This window comes from Melanostigma gelatinosum (assembly GCF_949748355.1).
Source record: "Melanostigma gelatinosum genome assembly, chromosome: 7".
NCBI lineage: Eukaryota > Metazoa > Chordata > Actinopteri > Perciformes > Zoarcidae > Melanostigma > Melanostigma gelatinosum.
Genome location: NC_136640.1, coordinates 5,767,202 through 5,789,892, shown reverse-complemented (window position 1 = coordinate 5,789,892; position 22,691 = coordinate 5,767,202). Strand labels below are relative to the sequence as shown.

Sequence of the window (22,691 nt, the reverse complement as noted above, 5' to 3'; positions counted from 1 at the left end):
CCTATGTGTCGTTTGAACGGATGCGTGTTTGCTATAAAGCAGCCCTCTGTGTACCTGTACTGTAGAAATACCACAGAAACCACGCTGAAGGTGTTGCAACGCTTAAAAAGAAGAAGTAGAATTCAGGATGCATCAGAGGAGAAAAGTTAGGTACCAGAGTTGCCACATTTTAATAAAGTCCTGCATGAGTCTGTTCCTCTACTGTAAGCATGAGTCAAGTTTAGTCACAGCTTTGGTTTTGAGTCATACAGATGCTAGGTCAGAAAGGACAGTTTAACCCGGGAGGAAGTGAGACCCTCATCTCGCTGTTGTAAAAACGTTGTCTCACCTGTTGAGTTGTGACTTTTCTTCGACCCTTCTTTGCCGCTCTTTCCACCCGGCTTCTTTCCAGTCTTTTGGTTTCTTTTGACAGCAGCTTTCGACTCTGTCGCCGCGCCATTGGCTTGGACACTCTGAAAAGACGTAACCAACAACACATCATTTCTAATTTGCGACATCTCTCCTTCTCTCCCAACTCTCGTGTCGCACGGCTCATTGTTTTAGCCATGCTAGTGGCATCTCTGTGTCTCCGGTCTCTCCGGTATCAAAACTGTTTGACTGAAATCAACTTGCCATCAAATCTAGGTGCATACATTCACGGTCCCCAGAGGATGAAGCCTGCTGACTTTGGTGAACCTCTGACTCTTCCTCTAGTGCCACCATGAGATGTTTTTGTCTTTATTTTAAAAATATCTAGGCTGTAGACTTTGTTAAAGTCTTTTTAAATTATTTTTAATTTGGTTGTCATTTATAGAAAAGGGTAGAAACAATATCTTCCATCAGTGGTTCATTTTGGGGCACTGAGAGCTGCTGCTGCTGATCCACTATACTGGCAAGCTCTGTCTTGTTTGCTTCTCACTATGATGGTCATTAGTCAGAATGGGCACTGGGTGAGCTGGCATGAGGCCTCTCAGTTTACTCAGATTACACAGAGAGCAGCACCCTCTTTGGACCATCTGCACTGTGTTAAACCCCATTCGGCGTTTGTGGTCAATGATTCTGCCATTTAGGCCACCGGAGGCTCTCTGGATGTCACAAGCAGGTGGCACGAAATGGCCTCGTGTGATGTGACCACGAGTCTGCACAACGCGTCTCGTAACAGGTTCATTTTACTGCTGCTCAAACTTCAGGTTGGCACAGATGCAAAGGACGGACAGTGATTTTATTTCGTGTTTCATTAGTTTAGCATCGATACGTGAAGTGGTTGAGAAGACTGCGATGAAGCTTTTCATCCTCACCTGGCTTGAGTGCGGCTTCTCCTTTTTCTTTGTGCCAGAATGATGAGCTCCTTTCACTTCTTTGGTTTCTATTCTGTGTTTCGTCCTCCTCATCTCTAAAAGGACACAACATATCACGATATATACCATCAGGTTATGTAGGGTATGTATTTCTGTCGTCCTCAGGATTAAAGGACATGTTCACGAAGTCCGTCTCAAAGCAACGGTCAGGTGACCTTATGAACATTGAAACAGGTTTTTGCTCTCTGTAATCATTCCTCTTGTTCATACTGGACTTTAAAAGATCCTTTCCTAAAGCGCTTCCAATGGAGGTGATGGGGGACTAAATTTATCTGAAGCCAGTATAAGACTTTGGCAGCCTGAGTTGATCAAATCAAGTCTTCCATAAAACTCCCCAGACACTGTTGATCCTTTAAAACTCCTCTGTAAATGATCAGAGGAGAATTTTGTCTCCACTGTAATCCCAGCAGTAAGAAAATGCCTCTTGTGTTTAACGTCATGCCATTGCAGGCCTGGGTAACATATACGCAATAGTTTGGGATACAAGTTTGATGTTGATTGGTTGGAAAACCCAGCTTGTGTACTCAGGCGTCATGCTGCGAGTCCAAATGAACCTTTATAGATGAGCTTAACCTATTTATTTCCTATTTACGGTAATTTACCTTCATTGTGATTGTTGGTGTTGTGGACTAAATCTTCCCGGATCTTGGCGGGCTGCCAAACTGCAGTATTACAGCCGGGGTTATCTGCATGTGAAGGGAGACAAATCACAATTGAGGATTTTAAAGGATTTAAAATGAAAGGTCGGGGGGGAGGCCACGGAGACACTGAATGAAATTGTTTTCTGAGACAGACTGATTTTAATCCACAAAACAGTATTTTCTTAGCAACTTTTTAAAAAAAAGGTCAATTATTTCACTGTGGTCTTCCATTAGGGTTGTGATGCAGGCGAATATATTTCTTGGACGTTATGTTCGGGTACACAATCTTCAAACTCATCCAACATTATCAAAACACAAAGGAAACAGTTTGCACTCACCCAGTGTTTCGTTGTCTGATGCAGATTTGGATATGTGTGTTCTGAAAGTAAAATTCACAAAATAAGTATTGTATTGCACAGTTGCCTCTAATAGGTGTTTGAGGAGATGTGTTCCTGCCCTTTGGTTTGACAGCAAGCCACAACAATCCCTCTGATATGATTGTTCTTTATGATAACGCAAGAAGAAAATATTGACATTGTGCAGAGGTTCCTTTCAAAGTAAGGCCGTGGGAGTAAAGGTGTTGAGGCGACCGGGGACTCTTAAGTAGGTGGGTTTTTAATCTGCTTAGTCCAACTAGCCCAAAGCTATAATCTGCCTTCAGATTTCCCAACAGCCCTCAGGGCACCGCTTCTCAAAAAACATTCACTACCAATCAAACTCAACAATTCACAGTGTATCAAGCTTTTCTTTTTCTGTTCTGTTTAACTGGCTGCCTATACCTTTTTTTTCTTAAGACAGAGCATTGCATTGACCAGACCACGTGAACTACGGATAAGACTGAGGAGAGGAGCAGTGCTGCATAGCTAGTCTGCTCTGCTGCAGGAAGGATTTACAGAATTAACCCCCGGTGAAAATAAACTGGGAGCCTTTTAAGCCATATTATTACTTCATGGTAAAGCTCTTTTGCTTGCCTGGCAGATGTACTCTGCAGTTTGCACGAACATCCAACAAAGGAAACGGAAAGATTACAATGTTTTAAAAACAATCTCATTACGACAGAATGACCTACAACAAATAGATTTTCCTGTGAGCTAAAACGAATGTGATTTGGGGCCACTAGCACCGTAGCATGTTTGTGCCTCACTGATCCAGCTCACCTTCTTTTCTTTTTACTAGAGTTGGTGCTCTGCAGCTGAGGCATCTCCTGAAAGAAAACGCATTTTCATTTTCAGTCAGATGTAAGACAAATAAATGATTCACATTCACTATAAATGAATTGTAATGCTTCAACAGCAGCTGTCAACTGGCTCTGTCCATCATTTCATAATCAGCTTTATTTTGGAGTCACAATCTGGTGGTTGGAAGTCAAAAAGTCCTAATTCCCCTGAGAAGTGACCCAATACAATCTGGTCATGATCGTTCACCGTCTGTACTGTACGTGCATGTGTGCTCCACTCTCACCATAGAAACTCTCACCATAGAAATAGATCTCCCAGAGCCGGGCCACTTCGTGCCGTCGTCCAGCAGGACCGCTGGACTGCAGGAGCGGCTTGCAGATCGGCTGCATGCGCGGCTGGAGGAGCGGCTGGGGATGGGCGGTGGCGGACCGTCACTGGAGCTCTGCACCGCCTCATACAGGCTGTCCGTGGACCCCGCCTGGTGCCATGTGGACAGACGGACAGACACGCAGCTGTTAGACAGTTGAACTCGATTTATGAATGGATTTCACCCATCCCGTTGTCTGGTCGGTACTTTTGATGGAGCACACAGTGCGCACATATCAAGCAGGGGTTTATAAGTTGCACGCTTCATGTCAGTAGTCACAAGTAGCGTTATGGGGATTTGATATGACTGAAAGGATAATACTGCTCCAAAGCTCTTTTAAATGTTGTCAACTACGCATGTAGGGGAGGATTGGAATTCCTCTGCACAGATTTCAGTGTGGATTAAAAATGTGCTCCGCTTGTCTGGATTCCTTCTATGAACCAATGTCTGTCTTTGTCCATCTCGTCCTGTCTGTAGGATGACATCTTATCTCTTTACTGGGCAGAGGAGTGTTTGTAGTGGCAACAAAGGAAGGCGTTTTGGTTTGATCATCGGTTTATAAGATCAGCCTTTTTAGGTTTGAACTCTCATAGTGTGTCCCTGTAGGTCCTGTTGTAGTTTATCTTCTTCATTGGAGATAATCTCAATACCTCCTCCCTTTTATTCGGTTTCTGTAAAATGTGGAATTGTGTAATCTTCGATATAATCATGTAATTTCATTATCCTTCTAGATAAGTGTTTATAAAACGTGTCTGTATGTTTTATGTTGTGTACTTTAAACAGTGTCGTTTACACCAAACTACATGTATTCATAATGTCCTAAAAGCTCATGAATGAGTGAGTACAAATAGTCATCATGCACGTGAGGTGGAATAACAAGCGGAGAATCAGTGCACTCACAGTTCAAGCCTCCGTTTATTGAAACAAGACTTTGGTAATATTCCTGATTTATTGCTCAACATTCCCAAAAGTCCGTTCACTTGTATACTCGTGTCCATGTGTAGCATGACAGCTGCAGCAGCATCTTGAGGGACCATATGTGCCAGTGGTGCATGTGCTGCAACCGCACACTTGTTTTTACCCCGGTCGCTTCACTTCTCAATACCTTATTTCTGTTTTCTCCTCCAGAGTCATGAACGCGTCAACTAATACATAAACAACAGAATGCAAATATAGTACTGTTGCATGAATTTAGAGATGCATTTTTTACATTTTGTGGCAGTTTAGATGTGGATTGTGCAAAAGGAGAAACTCAATATCAGAAGGATATTTCTAAAGATTAAACAGTCAGTGGATTAATGATATGACTTCAACAGTAAGAGCCTCAGTAGAAACAGTAAGAGCCTCAGTAGATCAACAGTTGCCTGGATCACGTGCAGCTCATTCAGAGACTGAATTTGCATCAAAGGGCTAAAGTTCTCGTCCGCCTAAACTACACACACACACACACACACACACACACACACATGCAGCTTGGCAGAAGCAGAAGTTAAAAGTGTGTCTCTTACCAGCGAAAAGCAGAAAAGGTTCATGTTGGCTGCTTGTGTTGGTGCGTCCGATGGCTGTGCAACAGTGTGCTGAGTGACAGCCAGCGGCTGAGAGACACAACAGCTCAGCGTGAGCCCAGCCCGGGTCGCCTGCTGTCTTCTCAGATTAATACCACAGTGAAATCCCTCCACTAATCCAATAGATGGACCACCATTACTCCACCAGCTGCAGAACGCACTCTTGACAACAGGCCCAATGCTCTTTTTATGGCCAAAACTCAGTGGTGAAATAAGTATTATTCACATATTTGCTGATTGTATTCTTTACTTCAGTAAAAGTACCAGAAGAATAATATAAAAACATACAATAACAAGTAAAAGTCCTGCATTCAACATCTCACTTCGGAAATATTTATGCTTGTCAGAAAAATGAAACAAAATTAAAAAGAATACTGCGAGAAAATGTCCTCTGTGACCGATATATTACGACATAATGGGATTGTTAATACTGGTGCATCAATATGGAAAACAGTATTTTACTATTTTATCCGGTGGAAGTAGTTGTAACTATTTCATACAATGTTTGCGATGCTGTTTTCACTACTTCATACACTGGTTGTTAGAGATGAGATGATTAAAGGGGAAAGAAAACAGTGTTTGGACACAAAAACTTTTTTAAACTGAGAGGCGGCAACTGCATGTATTACAAAAAAGGGAACAACTGGTTATGTATTTTTTTTTTGTCCAGTAAAACCTTAAACTGAAGTAATCAGTGACTACGTCTGTCAAATAATGTGGTCGTGTAAAACGGAAAACTGATGCAGTCGAATAGACATTGGAAGGGACCATGAAATAGAAATATTCAAGTGAAGTACAATACCTCGACAGTATGGAGTAAATGTACTTTCCACCAATGCCCATGAGATGCCTCGTATGCAGTCAAAGAACATTGGTGACGCACACTAATCATCATCATCATCGTCTTCATGGAAACATCTTATCAGCTGTGAGGCGATGAAAGGCTTGATCCTTTTGAAGGCTTTTTTATTAGATGCATTATTCAAAACAGTTGCATTCTACCATTGATTGAAGAATTGATTGGGTATTTTAAAGATGTATCATTTATATCCCCTGGCATGATTCAGTAACTCTTTAGTTGATCTGGGTCTAGTAGACCTCAGGCAGTGGAGTGCCAAAATGACAGCAAGAGCTTTAATAATGTAAATAATATCTCCCCCATGCAGTCGTCATTCAGACAAACACATGATAGGCATGCTAATTCTCACATTCTCAGCCAGCCACAGCTCTTTCCTGTGTGGGCAGCAGGTGAGAGGAGGATGTTCCCTCGTGCTCTAAATGTGGCTTTCTGCAACATACTGGCTTCTTCAGAAGGCAAAATAATTTCTCTAAATGATGGAAAGTTGTTACATTAACTCTTAAGACACTTGAGAATGAACTAAACAATCATTCCCACTGACTTCAGCCCACTTTGCAAAGTTAAAGAGTCTCTTTACCTCTGTAGTCATCATTTAACTATACGCACTATCAAGCCATCGGTGTGTGACCGAAACCGGCTCTGCAGTGTTTCATTCTGGCCACGGGCCCAGACTGACTGTACTGTGCGTGTGTGACTGACATTAACAGGGTGTGGCACGGCCATGGAATGAGTGAATGCCCGGCAACATGCGCAATCCACAATCCATGATGTATGACTCATGGTTGAAATTAATTAGTTTTGTTGTCTGCATCAAAGAGAAACTATTTCCCTGGCTCAGTGGTGAAAAGAGGATGATATTGTGAAAGAGCTGACATCCCTTCATTATCAAGTCAATTAAGGCCTTGCCCAAATGGGGGTTTTTGTTTCCATGCATGTCCCTTTCTTCTCGTTGTCTCACATAAATGGACGCAAAACTAGTTGAGACCTAACCTGCAAAATTCATCTCCCGACTGGTCCAAATGTCGGTCTGTCACAATGTGTGTACTGTAACTTATATCACCCAGTTCAATTTACCCGCTGATGAACACAACTTGGACCGGTTTAAAGGTGCCATGTGGAGTTTCTTGTACACAAACATTTAGCATTTCTCACCCAGATGCAATGCGTATCGCCTTGAGGCGTAACAGACATGTCGGTTGCCCATTTCTTCCAACAAAGGGAGCCTTTTAACATCTGTAACGTGTTATGAAAAACAGCTGGAACAAATTGAAATAGAATATGTATTCTTTTTCCATTTAATGATTTTGGCATGTGGTGTGTCAGTGCAGATGACACCCTAAAGGGAGTCCAACTTTACATTCCAGCAAAGACAGACAGCGACCCACAGCAGGCCATTCTAGCAAGTGACCCACTGAGTGACATCAGGAGCGGATTAAGTGTATGTGTGTGTGTGTGTGTGTGTGTGTGGTTGCTCTGCTTCCAGCAGTAATTGTTTACAAAAGACATGACAGTAACTAGCGTGTTGATTTAGTGTTTAATGAATGACTCTAAAGAGTTCAACATTTTTACATTTAATTGAAAGTAAAAGCAAATCAAAGACAGGAAAGTCACATTAAAATCATATTGCCCAACAAATCAGCTTCCATCAGATTCAGATTAAAGTCATTACTTTTTCACAAACTATTTTCATTGATCAGAATGCGAAAGGGAATGCAGAGTGGTGACTCAGCACAAGTCGCCGGTGCAGCAGGCCGTTTGGTAATCTTCGACGCAGAACTGCTCGCAAGTTCGAGACAATTGGTTTTCTGTTGAAAGAACAACAAGAACAAGTTGCGATCACTGAACCATTCTTCTGTCACTGTAGTATGTATGGCTTCACCCAAAAGGTCTTCAATGGACTCCGAAGCTCATTTAGTGAGAGACTTAGGATGCCTCAGTGTTCTACTGAACGACTAAGAAGGTCTTTCGTTCCAGCAGCAGTCTGATTTTTTAATGCACACCTTCAGAGGTTTTTATCTTTCTGATGTCGATCATGTTTTATATGGCCACTGGGGATTAATAAAGATTCTAACATAACATAACAAGGTTCAACACAGGGAACAAGACCAACGTACCGCTCTCGAAGGTCTTGCAGAAGTAAGATGAGTCCGGGCAATCTGTCACCACCTTACAGATGTCGTCATGCTCATCGATGCAGGTGTGGCATTTGAGTGTGAGCACTGATGAGAAGACAGTAGTCAGCGTTTAGGAAGTGGGAAAACATTTTCACTGACTTGAGGTGTTTTCCTTCCTCTCGACGTCGACAGGTAAAATGCATCAGTGATCAAATCAAGTGGTCCCATTGTACCTAAATATTCTACAAGTTTTTTTCCTCAATTTGACCTTTTGCTTTAGTATAAATGATGGCAGGAATTTGATTATAAACCAAAGTTGGCTCACCTTGAGCGCTGCACAGCAGCAGCAGCATCAGCGTAAGAAGCAGGACCTTCATGTTGTCGGATGATATGTGGACCAACAGCCCGCACAGACGCTTTTATACTGCCACTGACACACCTCATGCCAAACTGGAAATGTGGTTGTGTACTTCCTTGTGTGTGATAATCCGGTAATTGTACATTCCTATTGTTCCAGAGAAAAGACGCCCAAGTGACCAAAGAGTCTTTTGAATAGCTTCATACTTTTGCAAGGTGTTGTGTTCCAGGAAGAACAGCTGAGTTTTCTTTGAACCCTCTTCCTCAATGATGTTGTTTGTAAAGATTCACTTTACCTCTGAACAGGATGATATGGATTCATTTCAGATTGTACCAGATTATATCGGATCAGATCGATTTCAGCAGGTCTCATTCCAACTCTTTGTCAGACCCCCTGGCATCACTTTATAACCCTCTGGACATCCCGGGACACGTCGCAGTAAACACGTCGGTAGCGTTGGGAATTGTTTAGGCAACAAAACCATTGAGTTAGGTTTTGGAAAAAACATCATGGTTGGGCTTTAAATACCTACGTAAACAATGTCACAAACATCATTCACGTCACTTCATGATAACTCAGTCTTGGTTTTCTCGTCCTGCTGCCCTGCTTTATATTCATACAGCTACTACATTACATTGTTTGTATTTCTAAAGACTTTTGGAGGTACTGGACCTTGTTCAGCATGTTTCATTTAGATAACTGGAAACAGTGATACAGTGGGTTGGTCCCTAAAATAAGAATCTTTGATCCAAGTCTGACAACGATAAGCCTTTGGGGGCGAGGGGGGATATTTCTGGGCCAAGACTTCCTTTTCCGAGACAATTAAGTAGCCAGTTTACAAGCTTCAAAAACTTCTTCAACTTTCAAATCCTTCAACTTCCTCATACTTTCAGCGACAGACACCATTTCAACTTTCAAATGTTGAGAAAACCCTCAACTATTGCCAACATGATTCAGCTTTTTGATATCTTTTAAACTTTTTGAACTGCAGCAATTTAACTTTTATGATTTTTCAGCCCTTTTCTGACTTTATAATGGGTGTGTATTGCGCAGCTTAGAGTGCGTGATGTCACCGCTAGAGTGAAGAGCAGCTTGAGATTCTTGTGAAACAAACATTTGTATTTTGCCACTGTGTCCACAATCTTCACTCTTCATGCATCATTTCTGGATGTAGAAGTAGCTAATATTGTCCTTGTCGTAGAAACATTACTGTGGAATCCCACAGATTTCCACATTTGACACAGAAGCCGTTAATTGAGAGGAAAACCAACTTTCTGCTCCATAGAGTCCAATGTTAAATTTTGCTTCAAAAACATCTTCCACAGAACACGGTACCCCATTTCTAGATCGCCAGTTAAGCCACATTTTATACACTACAGACACAATTTTTACAGGATCTGTTCTTCAACTCATTCTTCCCCTCAATTATTAATATCGGAGCAATAGGAGCTACGGTTATGGGAGTTTTGATGATTTGTTTGAGAGGTGTTTCCCTGTTTTATCTCCATGAAATGGCTTCAGGCACACAGGTGTTTGCGATTGAGCTAATTAGTGATGTTGATAAACGCACAGACTCACAGACACACGCGCACATACACTCCTCTCCCTCTCTCTCTCTGTGTCTCTCATACAGTCATTCAGGTCTTAGGGATCTTTAGAGGTCTTTCCCCCCTCCTCCACCCCCCCCCCCCACACACACACACACACATACACACACACACGCTATTTTAAAATAAAAGCCCCACAGAATGAATCCTAACTGAAATGCTTGTGATGAGCCTGTCATTTAATAACCGGTTTGTGTTTATCTAACATTATGATTCTGTCTCCTCTCCCCTTCTCCCCACACCCCACACCCCATTTCAAAATAAAAGCCCCAGAGAGTGAATTCTAACTGAACTGCTTGTGATGAAGCCTGTCATTTAATAACCTCTGTTTATGTGTCAAACATGATGATTATGTCTCCTCTCCCCCTCCCTCCCCCACCCAGTCCCACCCTTTCAAAATAAAAGCCTCATGGATTAACTGTATTTAAACGTTTCTCTCAAAATTAGGCTTTTTTGTTGAAATAATGAATGCTCTTACTAATACTGCGACAACTACTACTACTGCTAATATTTCTAGTATTACCACTACTACTACAACTTTTGCTGTTGCTACTATTACTACTACTGCTATTACTGCTACCATAAATATTATTACTACCACTACTGCTATTACTACCACTACCACTACTATTATTACTGATACCACAACTGCTAATACTGCTATTCCTGCTACTACCAGTACTAATAACCAGTACTAATACTACTACAGCTATTAGTACGACTGCTGATACTACTACTTCTACTACTTCTTCTAATTACAAATACTTCGACGACAACTTCTACTACTACTGCTACTACAAATATCACTACTGCTACAACTCGTACTTATTCAAATGCTACTCATACTTATACTGTGAATAATACTTATACTACTACTACAACAAATATCACTACTGCTGGAATTCTTTTAAGCTACAGAAACCGTTCGAATATCAAAATGTTCAGCTCTTTCAGGAGAGGGGTGATATAACTTCATATTTGTAATCTTTCCACTTTTTGAATTATTCAGCTTTTTGCAATTTTTTTTAAATTGGATATCTATTTTCAGCAATGTTTTTGAGATTCATTTCAGCTTTCAGCATTCCAACGCATTTTCAGCAGGAAATGCATTTTCTAGTTATATTAACCTCCATTTTATTGGGGGGGGGGGGGGGGGGGAGCAACTACCGGACCTACTGACTCTCATATAGACATTGTCACATGAGAAGTTACCTTCACATGGTAGACTGCAAATTAAATATAAAGTTGCTGTTCCAGACCAGAGGAACCATTTCTACGAGTGGCCCTCAGGCTGAGATCAGATGAATGTTTGCTTGGTACCGTCTTCACCAAAGGAAATATTTAACAAAGAACAGGTTTTATGTCTTTACACGAAGAAAAAAAAAAGTGTCTTGTTGTCAAGCTCTGGCAAGCTGTCACGCAACCATTCACAGATCACGTGTAGAGCAGGGACGTAAAGCGCAGGCAGGGGGGCCGGTGGTGGAGGCCTCTGGAGAGAGCAGGGCCCGACTCCGACAAAATGACGTTCCCATTCAAGGCAAGGCAAGGCAAGTTTATTTGTATAGCACATTTCAACAACAAGGTAATTCAAAGTGCTTCACATAAAACCATTAAAAGCATCAAAACACAGGGCAAAAGAAATGGAGATTTCAAAAACAATTAAAAAACAGTGTAAGAAATAAAATTCTGTCGTAAAATGCAGAAATGCAGGAAATTGATTAATATATTAATTGAACGTGGTTCAATTAAAGGCAGCAGCGAACAGAAAAGTCTTCAATCTTGATTTAAATGAGCTGAGGGTCTCAGCAGACCTGCAGCTTTCTGGGACTTTGTCCAGATATGTGCAGCAGAACAACTGAACGCTGCTTCTCCATGTTTAGTTCTGACTCTGGGAACAGAAAGTAGACCGGTCTCAGACGACCTGAGGGGTCGGGATGGTTCATAAGGTAGCAGCAGATCAGAGATGTATTTTGGCCCTAAACCATTCAGTGCTTTGTAAACCAACAGCAGGATTTTAAAGTCAATTCTTTGTTGGACAGGAAGCCAGTGCAAAGACCTCAGAACTGGAGTGATGTGATCCACCCTCCTGGTCTTAGTGAGGACTCGAGCTGCAGCGTTCTGAATCAGCTGCAGCTTTCTGACGGACTTTTTACAGAGACCTGTAAACGCACCGTTACAGTAGTCCAGTCTGCTGAAGATAAATGCGTGGACAAGTTTTTCCAAATCCTGTTGAGACATAAATCCTCTAATCCTTGATATATTCTTCAGGTGATAGTAGGCTGATTTTGTAATTGTCTTGATATGGCTGTTCAGGTTGAGGTCTGAATCCATAACTACACCTAGATTTCTGGCTTGGTTTGTGGTTTTAACATCAGTGACTGAAGCTGAGCGCTGATTTTCAATTGTTCGTCCTTGGTACCAAAAACAATTACTTCTGTTTTATCTTTGTTTAATTGAAGAAAATTCTGGCACATCCAGTTGTTGATTTGTTCAATGCAGTTACCCAGCCCTTGTATGGGATTATAGTCCCCTGGTGACATAGTTATGTAGATTTGTGTGTCGTCTGCATAATTATGACAACACACTTTGTTGGACACAAACATTTAGCATTTCTCACCCAGATGCAATGTGTATCGCCTTGAGGCGTAACAAACATGTCGGTTGCCCATTTCTTCTAACAAAGGGAGCCTTTTAACATCTGTAACGTGTTACGAAAAACAGGTGGAACAAATTGAAATAGAATATGTATTCTTTTTCCATTTAATGCTTTTGGCATGTGGTGTGTCAGTGCTGATGACACCCTAAAGGGAGTCCAACTTTACATTCCAGCAAAGACAGACAGCGACCCACAGCAGGCCATTCTAGCAAGTGACCCACTGAGTGACATCAGGAGCAGATTAAGTGTATGTGTGTGTGTGTGTGTGTGTGTGTGGTTGCTCTGCTTCCAGCAGTAATTGTTTACAAAAGACATGACAGTAACTAGCGTGTTGATTTAGTGTTTAATGAATGACTCTAAAGAGTTCAACATTTTTACATTTAATTGAAAGTAAAAGCAAATCAAAGACAGGAAAGTCACATTAAAATCATATTGCCCAACAAATCAGCTTCCATCAGATTCAGATTAAAGTCATTACTTTTTCACAAACTATTTTCATTGATCAGAATGCGAAAGGGAATGCAGAGTGGTGACTCAGCACAAGTCGCCGGTGCAGCAGGCCGTGTGGTGATCTTCGACACAGAACTGCTCGCAAGTTCGAGACAATTGGTTTTCTGTTGAAAGAACAACAAGAACAAGTTGCGATCACTGAACCATTCTTCTGTCACTGTAGTATGTATGGCTTCACCCAAAAGGTCTTCAATGGACTCCGAAGCTCATTTAGTGAGAGACTTAGGATGCCTCAGTGTTCTACTGAACGACTAAGAAGGTCTTTCGTTCCAGCAGCAGTCTGATTTTTTAATGCACACCTTCAGAGGTTTTTATTTTTCTGATGTCGATCATGTTTTATATGGCCACTGGGGATTAATAAAGATTCTAACATAACATAACAAGGTTCAACACAGGGAACAAGACCAACGTACCGCTCTCGAAGGTCTTGCAGAAGTGAGATGAGTCCGGGCAATCTGTCACCACCCTACAGATGTCGTCATGCTCATCGATGCAGGTGTGGCATTTGAGTGTGAGCACTGATGAGAAGACAGTAGTCAGCGTTTAGGAAGTGGGAAAACATTTTCACTGACTTGAGGTGTTTTCCTTCCTCTCGACGTCGACATGTAAAATGCATCAGTGATCAAATCAAGTGGTCCCATTGTACCTAAATATTCTACAAGTTTTTTTCCTCAATTTGACCTTTTGCTTTAGTATAAATGATGGCAGGAATTTGATTATAAACCAAAGTTGGCTCACCTTGAGCGCTGCACAGCAGCAGCAGCATCAGCGTAAGAAGCAGGACCTTCATGTTGTCGGATGATATGTGGACCAACAGCCCGCACTGACGCTTTTATACTGCCACTGACACACCTCATGCCAAACTGGAAATGTGGTTGTGTACTTCCTTGTGTGTGATAATCCGGTAATTGTACATTCCTATTGTTCCAGAGCAAAGACGCCCAAGTGACCAAAGAGTCTTTTGAATAGCTTCATACTTTTGCAAGGTGTTGTGTTCCAGGAAGAACAGCTGAGTTTTCTTTGAACCCTCTTCCTCAATGATGTTGGTTGGTCCCTAAAATAAGAATCTTTGATCCCAGTCTGACAACGATAAGCCTTTGGGGGCGAGGGGGGATATTTCTGGGCCAAGACTTCCTTTTCCGAGACAATTAAGTAGCCAGTTTACAAGCTCATTTTCAACCAATCACAAGCCAAATCATCGTCAGATGATAGCTGGTGGGTTCTGAGAGTGTATTTCGGCCAAAGCGCTCCGCCTCTTCTACTCATTCAACCAAAGCTGAATGATAACTTCAACATTTTGTGCAATCAGTAGAGCAGTTATGAGTAAAGCTTTGCTGAAACTCTTAACCTTCACATGTGCTGTTGAACAGCCTGTGCAAACCACAGTCTGTGGTGCATCCTCTGTTTTCTGAGGGTGACGACACCTTGAAGTTGCCCTTTAGTGACATCTGTAGGCAACAATGAAGAAGTGCAAGACAGGTTGTGCACGAGGATGTCTTTTTCCTCAGCTCAACCTAAGAAGGAACGAGCAGGCTGAGGCAAACACACGCTAAGACATAAACATCCATGTAAAGATTTTGTTTGTCGGTATCTTCAGTGAGTGAAGCGTGGCCACACAACAAATCACGGAAATGTTACATTACAAAACATGCTGTCAGGGTTCCCACTCATCCTTGAAAACCTGGAAAACAGGTTTGTTAATTATATTAACCTCCATTTGATTGGGGGGGGGGGGGGGGGGGGGCAACTACCGGACCTACTGACTCACATGTAGACATTGTCACATGAGAAGTTACCTTCACATGGTAGACTGCAAATTAACAATAAAGTTGCTGTTCCAGAACAGAGGAACCATTTCTACGAGTGGCCCTCAGGCTGAGATCAGATAGTAGATGAATGTTTGCTTGGTACCCTCTTCACCAAAGGAAATATTTAACAAAGAACAGGTTTTATGTCTTTACACAAAGAAAAAAAAAGTGTCTTGTTGTCAAGCTCTGGCAAGCTGTCACGCAACCATTCACAGATCACGTGTAGAGCAGGGGCGTAAAGCGCAGGCAGGGGGGCCGGTGGTGGAGGCCTCTGGAGAGAGCAGGGCCCGACTCCGACAAAATGACGTTCCCATTCAAGGCAAGGCAAGGCAAGTTTAGTTGTATAGCACATTTCAACAACAAGGTAATTCAAAGTGCTTCACATGAAACCATTAAAAGCATAAAGGCAAAAGTAAAGGAGATTTAAAACATACATTGAAACAACAATCGATGTCTCCCTGAGACATTACGCTGCACGCGATCAACCATACACTGCCGCAATTCTGCAATTGCTCGCACACAAACCACGTCTGGAAAAGATCTCTGCCGATCTGCGTTTTATAGTGTACGCCTTGCACGAACTCGGTCCCGGAGGAAACTAAACTGCACTCTCAATTATGTTTGAAGGAAACATATTTGAAACTAAATATGCTACAAAACTACTTTGTTCAGTTTCGTAAAAAATATAAATCTCGGTTTGGCTTCAAAATCTACGAAATTTCAACAAAACAACATAAAAACGCAACAAAAGTAGTTCACCTCCTGAGTCAAAGCCCTGCGTTGTTTGACTCATCCTCCCTACGCTGACTTCCGCAGACTCATTTTAAACGTATTTGTGATTCTTCGAAAGCAAACGTAATCCACGAAAAACTTTGTGAGCCTTGAAATGTAAATCCAGATGCAGTTTTATTGTATGGGAATGCCATTTTTAGGCTAAATTAACGATACAAACATTTATGTTTTTGGGCATTTCAGTCACATACAGATATGCAATGATGATATCGTATATTTGTTGATATTGTCCAATATGATGTCTCTATTAGATCATCTGACGAGACACCAAATGTGACCTACAAAACTGTCCTTTTATCCAATCATGATGATAACCAAAGATGATAATTAAAAGCATCTCTTGAATGTCCTGATTCTTGACATCTTGCTGATTTTCAACAATATTTATCCACATAAAATATCTAAACTACAAATGAATAGTTGTTTGGTTAAAGGCTTTGTCGCTGAAACACATTCATTTTATGTCAAAATCTGGTATAAAAGTGAATGGAGCATGTCTTCATAATTCTTCTTAATTAGAGTTAAAGTTTCTGAAGAATAGAGCTCTTACTAAAGGCAAGTTAACATCTTTAAACTGGCCAAGAACTGTATTTCATTTTTATAATCGTGGGTGATGCAATATAACCAACACGGGCATATTAGAAACTGGCCTCACGCGGTGGAAAGACTAGGATGTCAGATTGTCCTGCTCCGTGGCTCCTTTTCTGTCCTCCACACTGTCGTCTTCAAATGTTGATTTCTTACTTCTGCGGAACAGAGACAGATTAGTATTTATTTTTGCAGATAAGCCATTTGTCACAGCAGCATTACTCGAGCCAAGAACATGTGGAGAGAGCTGTTAAAATTCTACATATAGTAAACTATGTATTATCCAGTTTAACAGAAATGAAATGAGGTACAGAGCTGAATGGACATAATGTTTCAGTTTGCTGCCGTGTGAGCAAAGAAAACTCTGCACCTGTTCTCGTGTGCTGCTTTTCTTACTTGGATCCTTCAAACTTCCTCTCTCGATAGGAGTCGCCCTTCTTCATTAGGTAGAGAAGGACCATGTCACAGAAGAAAGCTCCCTGTTCAATGAAGTTCTGTTCAGTGAACTGTGCAGTTCTTCTAAAAGAATTTATTAAACACATTATCATCAGTGGTACTTACGGCGCCCATCAAAGCCAGCCCTGAACCAACGTTTATGAGTGTTGGGATGATGCTGAACTTCCCGGCCTATAAATAACAGCAGAAATACATATTTCTTTGTTTATAACAAATCACAAAATCATTGAAAAAGCTTACAGTTAAAGGTAACGCCTGTCTTTTATTAGAAATATCATTGAAGGTCATTTAATTTAGATTTTTACTGTCTGCTAATGTGCTGATGTATTACATCGGCCGCTTAAATCATATCACATCATAATGCTGAGGCAGAGAAGACATTATTTATATGCATTCACTCTTTTAAAATGGTGTTTACCTCTCCGTGCACCATGATGTTGAATCGGATGCCATAGACTTTGAACAGAGATCGATAGCTCTCACCAGCAGCATTTCTAAAATACCGAGTGTGTCTGATGGGAGGAAATACGGAGAATACAAATATACAAGACACAAATAAAATGTGGGGATACTTTTCTCCATTGAAATCTAAATAAATAAAATCAGATTGTTGGTGTGTGTGTGACATTGCAGTGTAGACCGAGACGATCTCACCTGAAGTTAAACCCTGCTGCGATGGTCTGTTTGGAGACGCTGATGTCCAGACGAGTGAAGTGGTACTGTGGATGGCAGTGAGAGTAGCCTTTGTCGAGGTCACAGTACCACTCTATCATAATGCCAATGGAGGCACCCTGCAAAACAACAACAATACAAATTTGCTCATATGTGACTTCCAAACCATGTCAATCAATCATAATAATGGTGCATTCAGGGCCAATGGACACCAATGGTCTCCTTCAACACATATATACTCACTCAATAATTAGTAGTTAATTACACACGAGGGTTTCTGGGCTGTTGTTTCTTTTGTTGTTCTGATAAACAACAATACTTACAAATGTGTCCATGTCCTGGAAGTTGTATCCAGCACGCCTGGCGATGTCACCCAGCCGAAAGATGGGGCAGTAGGGGTGGAGCTCCTCGTCGAATCGGCATTTCCTCAAATAAGAGTCGTCAGTCGTTTCAAAAACGTTGGACCTGAGAGTAAAGAAACGCACATACAGAGTGAGCGTGCGCTGCACACTGTTTCTAGTTTACCAAGCAGTACACTGAGAGATTCGTGTTCAACACATGTGAAGAAGTGGACATACTTTGAAAATGTGAATTTCGGAAAATTGATGAAATTCTTGATGTAGATAGTGAAGTTTTCAGCGTTTGTCAGCAGAGGGCCTCTGTAAAGAAAAAAAATGTAATTATGTGCCACACATTCTGTGCTTTGCAAATAAAATAACTTGGGAATTAAGTAAAACAGGTTTAAGGGACATAAATCATGAGGGGTTACTAACTTGCGGCTATTCAGAATCGTGGATTCAGAACAGCTGAGAGGGCTGTCGCATTCACAAGTTACCTCTGAAACAGATGCAATGTACGGTAGGTATAAGGCCGGGTTAAGTCGCTGAGTATCTGCTCTTTGGTAACGAAGTAGTTTTGTTGCCTCAACCTAATTAAGTATTTCACAATCTTTTCCGAAACCTAACCAAGTAGTTTCCTATGAAGATGGAAGTATATTTTGTACGCATGTGACCAGCGGGAATTGACACGTGTTGCTGGACTTTCTTTGGAAAACGCACAAGATTTAGAACAGCACAGCCTGATGCACACTCGAGGGCCTATAGGTCAAAACATTTCATGAATACTGGTCGTGTGTGACTGCATTGCTCCTTACTGTGGTTTGAATTTTCTTTCAATGGGACACCAGCCGTAGATTTCACAGGTACCAGTAGCGTTTTCATCTTTTCTCAAGCATCTGCCACTCCTAATTCCTTCAGAAAAAAACAGCAGAATAAGTCACCACTCAGAACATTCCTTATCTGTATCTTGACCACTTTTTTCTACCATATGTGTTGCATTCATTTGTATTTGTTTGAAAAACACCGTGACAGAGGTTGAACAAAGACCCACATCATATTTCTTTCTTACCGTTACCAGCTGCCACCATCTTCCCCTCTTCACAGTCATCGTCCTCTCGACAGTGACCATCCAGCACTTTAAGGCTCTTCGGATCACAGATAAAAAAAGGGCAGAGGTTCAAGAAATATTCAACCAGACAGAAAAACAATGTCACAGGTCACAGACGGACCATGTGAATTCATTAAGGAAGCAAATGATGCGTTGTAGTCTTAAGACCTGTTGCAGTATGGCACACTTTAGAGAAAATAAAATGCATGGAGAGGTAGGGATGATAGAAATAGAATACTTGCAGTAAGGTTACATTCTGTCTTACTAAGTCAAAATAATGAGACACAAAGGCAAAAATAATGAGATAGTTTTCATTTTAAGTATCTTCTGATCTTTACATAATTTACTATCTCATAATTCTGATTTAATGTCACCTTATTTTTACGACTTCCCAATTATAGCTGCATATCTATTTTTGACTTGGTAATTCATCTTTTCACATTGATAAAGTGCCTCGTACTTCTGACTCACTGGCTCTCACTTTTGATTTAGTATTTAGATTGTTTGACTAAAGCTCCTAGTTCTGACTCAGTATTTCATAATATTAATTTAAATATTAAATACTTTTTACTTACTAGCTTGTAATTTTGACATAGTATTCTATCATTTTTTTATTTGGCATTAATATTTAAATTTTCCGAGCAGATATAAAGGTTAAATATAATTGAGGGAGTTTATGGACGCATGCCTGTATCATATAAATAACAGATTGGACATTATACTGAAACGCTCTTGTTTTAGTGAGACTTGACTGTGCGTAGCTGGAACATGATAAATGACAGTTCACGCTGAAGTGTGCCAGCCTTTCAGATGCAGGGACACTGCAACTAGCCCAAATGTATACAAGAGCAGGGTTTTTATGGCTGTGTTGTGCTTGAACAGGCTTGCAATTCTTCTTGGCTGATGCAGGAGACCAAGAGAGGCTGAGTTTACATACCAGGATCCGTCTGGAAGGCTAAAGTTACAGCAGAGAGAAACGATAATTGGCACGCACACACTCGTAGAAAGGAGGGGGAGAAGTCAGCCTTTGTTAAAAGTTGAAAAGGTCTTTTGTTTTGACGAAGCGCTGTGAAGAAAATGCAGACCAGTGCTCTCCTGCAATGCAGAAGTGTGGTCTTCATCCTGGCATTTTCTTGAAAAATTGCACTGATTAGTGGTGTTTCTGGGCGCTGATTGGCTCAAGTAACCATTTATAGAGATAGGGATACACAGTAAAACGCTCTATAGTTCACTGAAATGACAAAATATTGTATAGGGGATTAAAGTGTCGCGAGGTTTCCATGAGTTATGAGTGTTTTTCATTTCTGCCCTAACCTCAGTCACGACCGTGTCTTTGAAGCATTGCCAGCTGAAATAGTTTCCAAATCGTCAAACGGTGGAGAGTAAATAAAGTAGCCTTAAAATAAACTCAGTTGGCTTCAGACAGCTAGAAACTGCGAGCAGAGCAGCGACTTGAACACAGTGTCTAAACGGCACATCATGTCCTCCAGCTATTACTCAGAACGGCTGGTATCCTAAAGTTACACACAAACATGTTTGTCTCAAAGTTCAATGCAAGGTATCCTGGAGACTACAATCACAGACGCAATAGAAAGAATGAGTGAAAAGATGGCCAAATAACAACAGCATGAAAGATTCAGTTCTTCATATCATAAATGAAGAAAATATTGTACATCATCGAAATTGGCCAGGAAAGTTCATGTTTCTCTTTGTTTCATGGAGCTGTATTTAACATTCGTAGCATTAATATAGCAGCAAACAGCTGTTGTCAATGTAAAGATATAGAGGAGTAATGTCTACGTGAGCAGAGGATCACTGTCCCTCTGTGTGTGTTGTTATATGAGCTGTTGTTTGCGCTGTTAGCTGCAAGCCGCCGGCTCAACGACGCCTATGTTGTTTCGATACATTTACATTTTTTCCTCTCAATGGGGAGGATAAAAAATGATGTGAACAACATTGACTTGATAACACAGTGTTACTATGCAAAATGCGTTCAATTCCCAACCACATTGCATCATAAGCTGATCTTTACTACAGCCGTTATGTTATCAAATATGAAAATAATGATTCGAAAATGTGATCTAAGATATGCTTTCTGAAAGGACCTGCGTTCTGTCTTCTTACCTCAGCACAGTATCCCAGCTTCTGGTTTGGCGTCTCTAAGAAATTGGTTACAACAAAGAGAACAGCTTCACCCTAGATGTAGAGAAAACACTGTGAATTGGTCGTTATGTTGATAACATGATGGCCACTGTGCTGCCTCCCTTTCTCCCTCCTCAGCCTAATGAAACTCTCTATCTTGAGGAAGTCCTCAGTTGTGTTCCTGCCAGAGGCTATCTGTCCCTCTCAGTGTATAAACTGCACCTGCAACTTTCCCCAAACCAGTTTCAGTACACTGTGTTAGTTGTCAAAGTGTTTCCAGCTCTTCCTCCCATTAACCTGTTAAATGTTGATTTAAACCGGCCTGTGTCTCCTCTCATCCAACTCTCGGCAAGAGAGCGAACAATTGCCAAAATGTCAAACTACTCCTTGAACTCTATATTTGGGTCCTCCTGCCCGAACAGTGACACATCTCTTTTTCACAGGCTCTGTCAGCCTACTGATGCACAAATGCAAGCATACAAGAAGAACAAATGCTAAAAAATAAACGTTTGTTAATTCCTTAATTCAGGCACAAGCGTGTGTGTGTGTGTGTGTGTGTGTGTGTGTGCTTTGACCCAGTTTGTATACATATTGGTGCTGTGGTGTAAATGTTTTCACCTGTGGTGGGATGACGTAGTCCTCGGGTCCCCACACCAGCGGACCGGACTCAGTGGTGTTGGTCACTGAGACTCCCTTCAGCTTCGTTATGATGGAGCTCTGGATGGCCTCGTCCGTCTCCTGGTAGCCCTTCTTGCTTACGAAAACCCACCTGTGGGTGAGAGGGAAACATGTAAAGGCTGAAAGATGTATTTAAAACATCAGTGTGTCATTTTTATTGTCTTGTTGTTGCTGTTGAAGAACAGGCTACATTTCAGTTTGTACTTAATATGTTTTATGTTTTTGTGGTATATGATCATGGTATCCTGGAGTTAAGCCTTTTGTTATTATACTTTTGACTTTTGAGTCTCGGACTGAACTGTATTATTACAGATATGCTGTATTTTTGTTACATTGACTGTGTTTGATGCCTGGTGCTTTAAATAAGCACTTGTGACAACATAAGTCAAATTTACCTCTAGATTAGGCTAACTACAGCTTTTTTATTCATGGCTTTTGCCTACAGGACACTGAACAAGCCATAAGAGTATTGAAAATGAGAAAAACGTTGTGTGACAATTGTTAGTGTATTCAAAAAACTGTCCTGTCAGATTGTAGCACTGACTTAAGAGCCCATTAACTTGTAATCATCGTCATGGTCAGCCTGCACACTGCAGCATAAAATAATTCATCAATTTATTTATTGCTGCATTATTAAGGCTATTTAAATTTGGTCAACATAAAATCCTCACCAGCATGCATTTCTATGTTATGATAATTTGCCCAGGGTTAGGCTACCATAAGGTAGGCGAATACAACTGCAAAAGCCGCGGCTGTAGTTCACCGACTTACCCGATAATGTAACCGATGATGGATAACTGAATAAGTCTGTACAAAACTCCAACTTTCTTATTTTTGGCGACAATGTATTTTTCCGTTTTGTAGTCGAATAAGGAGAGGACGCGTCCTTTGAAGAAGCTCGCGGCCATCCTGCAGCT

The 22,691-nt window shown here is 41.2% G+C and overlaps 2 protein-coding genes across 3 annotated transcripts; both read right to left on the bottom strand.

Moving 5' to 3' along the window:
• Positions 1–7,462: 7,462 nt before the first annotated feature.
• Positions 7,463–8,444, bottom strand: LOC306779761 (lymphocyte antigen 6D-like). The gene is made up of 3 exons (XM_079271759.1): positions 8,387–8,444; positions 8,062–8,166; positions 7,463–7,752 (listed from the first exon to the last, which is right to left on the bottom strand). Exons 1-3 carry the CDS (start codon positions 8,436–8,438, stop codon positions 7,673–7,675), a joined length of 237 nt encoding a protein of 78 aa, XP_079127885.1. The 5' UTR covers positions 8,439–8,444; the 3' UTR covers positions 7,463–7,672.
• Positions 8,445–16,015: 7,571 nt separating this feature from the next.
• Positions 16,016–22,682, bottom strand: LOC306779707 (P2X purinoceptor 5-like; the record flags this gene model as incomplete). Of its 2 annotated transcripts, none has more annotated exons than XM_079271686.1 (12): positions 16,016–16,538; positions 16,777–16,859; positions 16,942–17,007; positions 17,255–17,348; positions 17,491–17,627; positions 17,832–17,973; positions 18,087–18,167; positions 18,662–18,758; positions 18,916–18,991; positions 21,079–21,150; positions 21,715–21,865; positions 22,546–22,682. In XM_079271686.1, 12 exons carry the CDS (start codon positions 22,680–22,682, stop codon positions 16,460–16,462), a joined length of 1,215 nt encoding a protein of 404 aa, XP_079127812.1. In that variant the 3' UTR covers positions 16,016–16,459. The 2 variants fall into 2 exon arrangements, with proteins under 2 accessions (XP_079127812.1, XP_079127813.1); XM_079271687.1 differs by having other exon boundaries at positions 16,402–16,538; positions 16,751–16,859.
• Between the last annotated feature and the right edge of the window lie 9 nt (positions 22,683–22,691).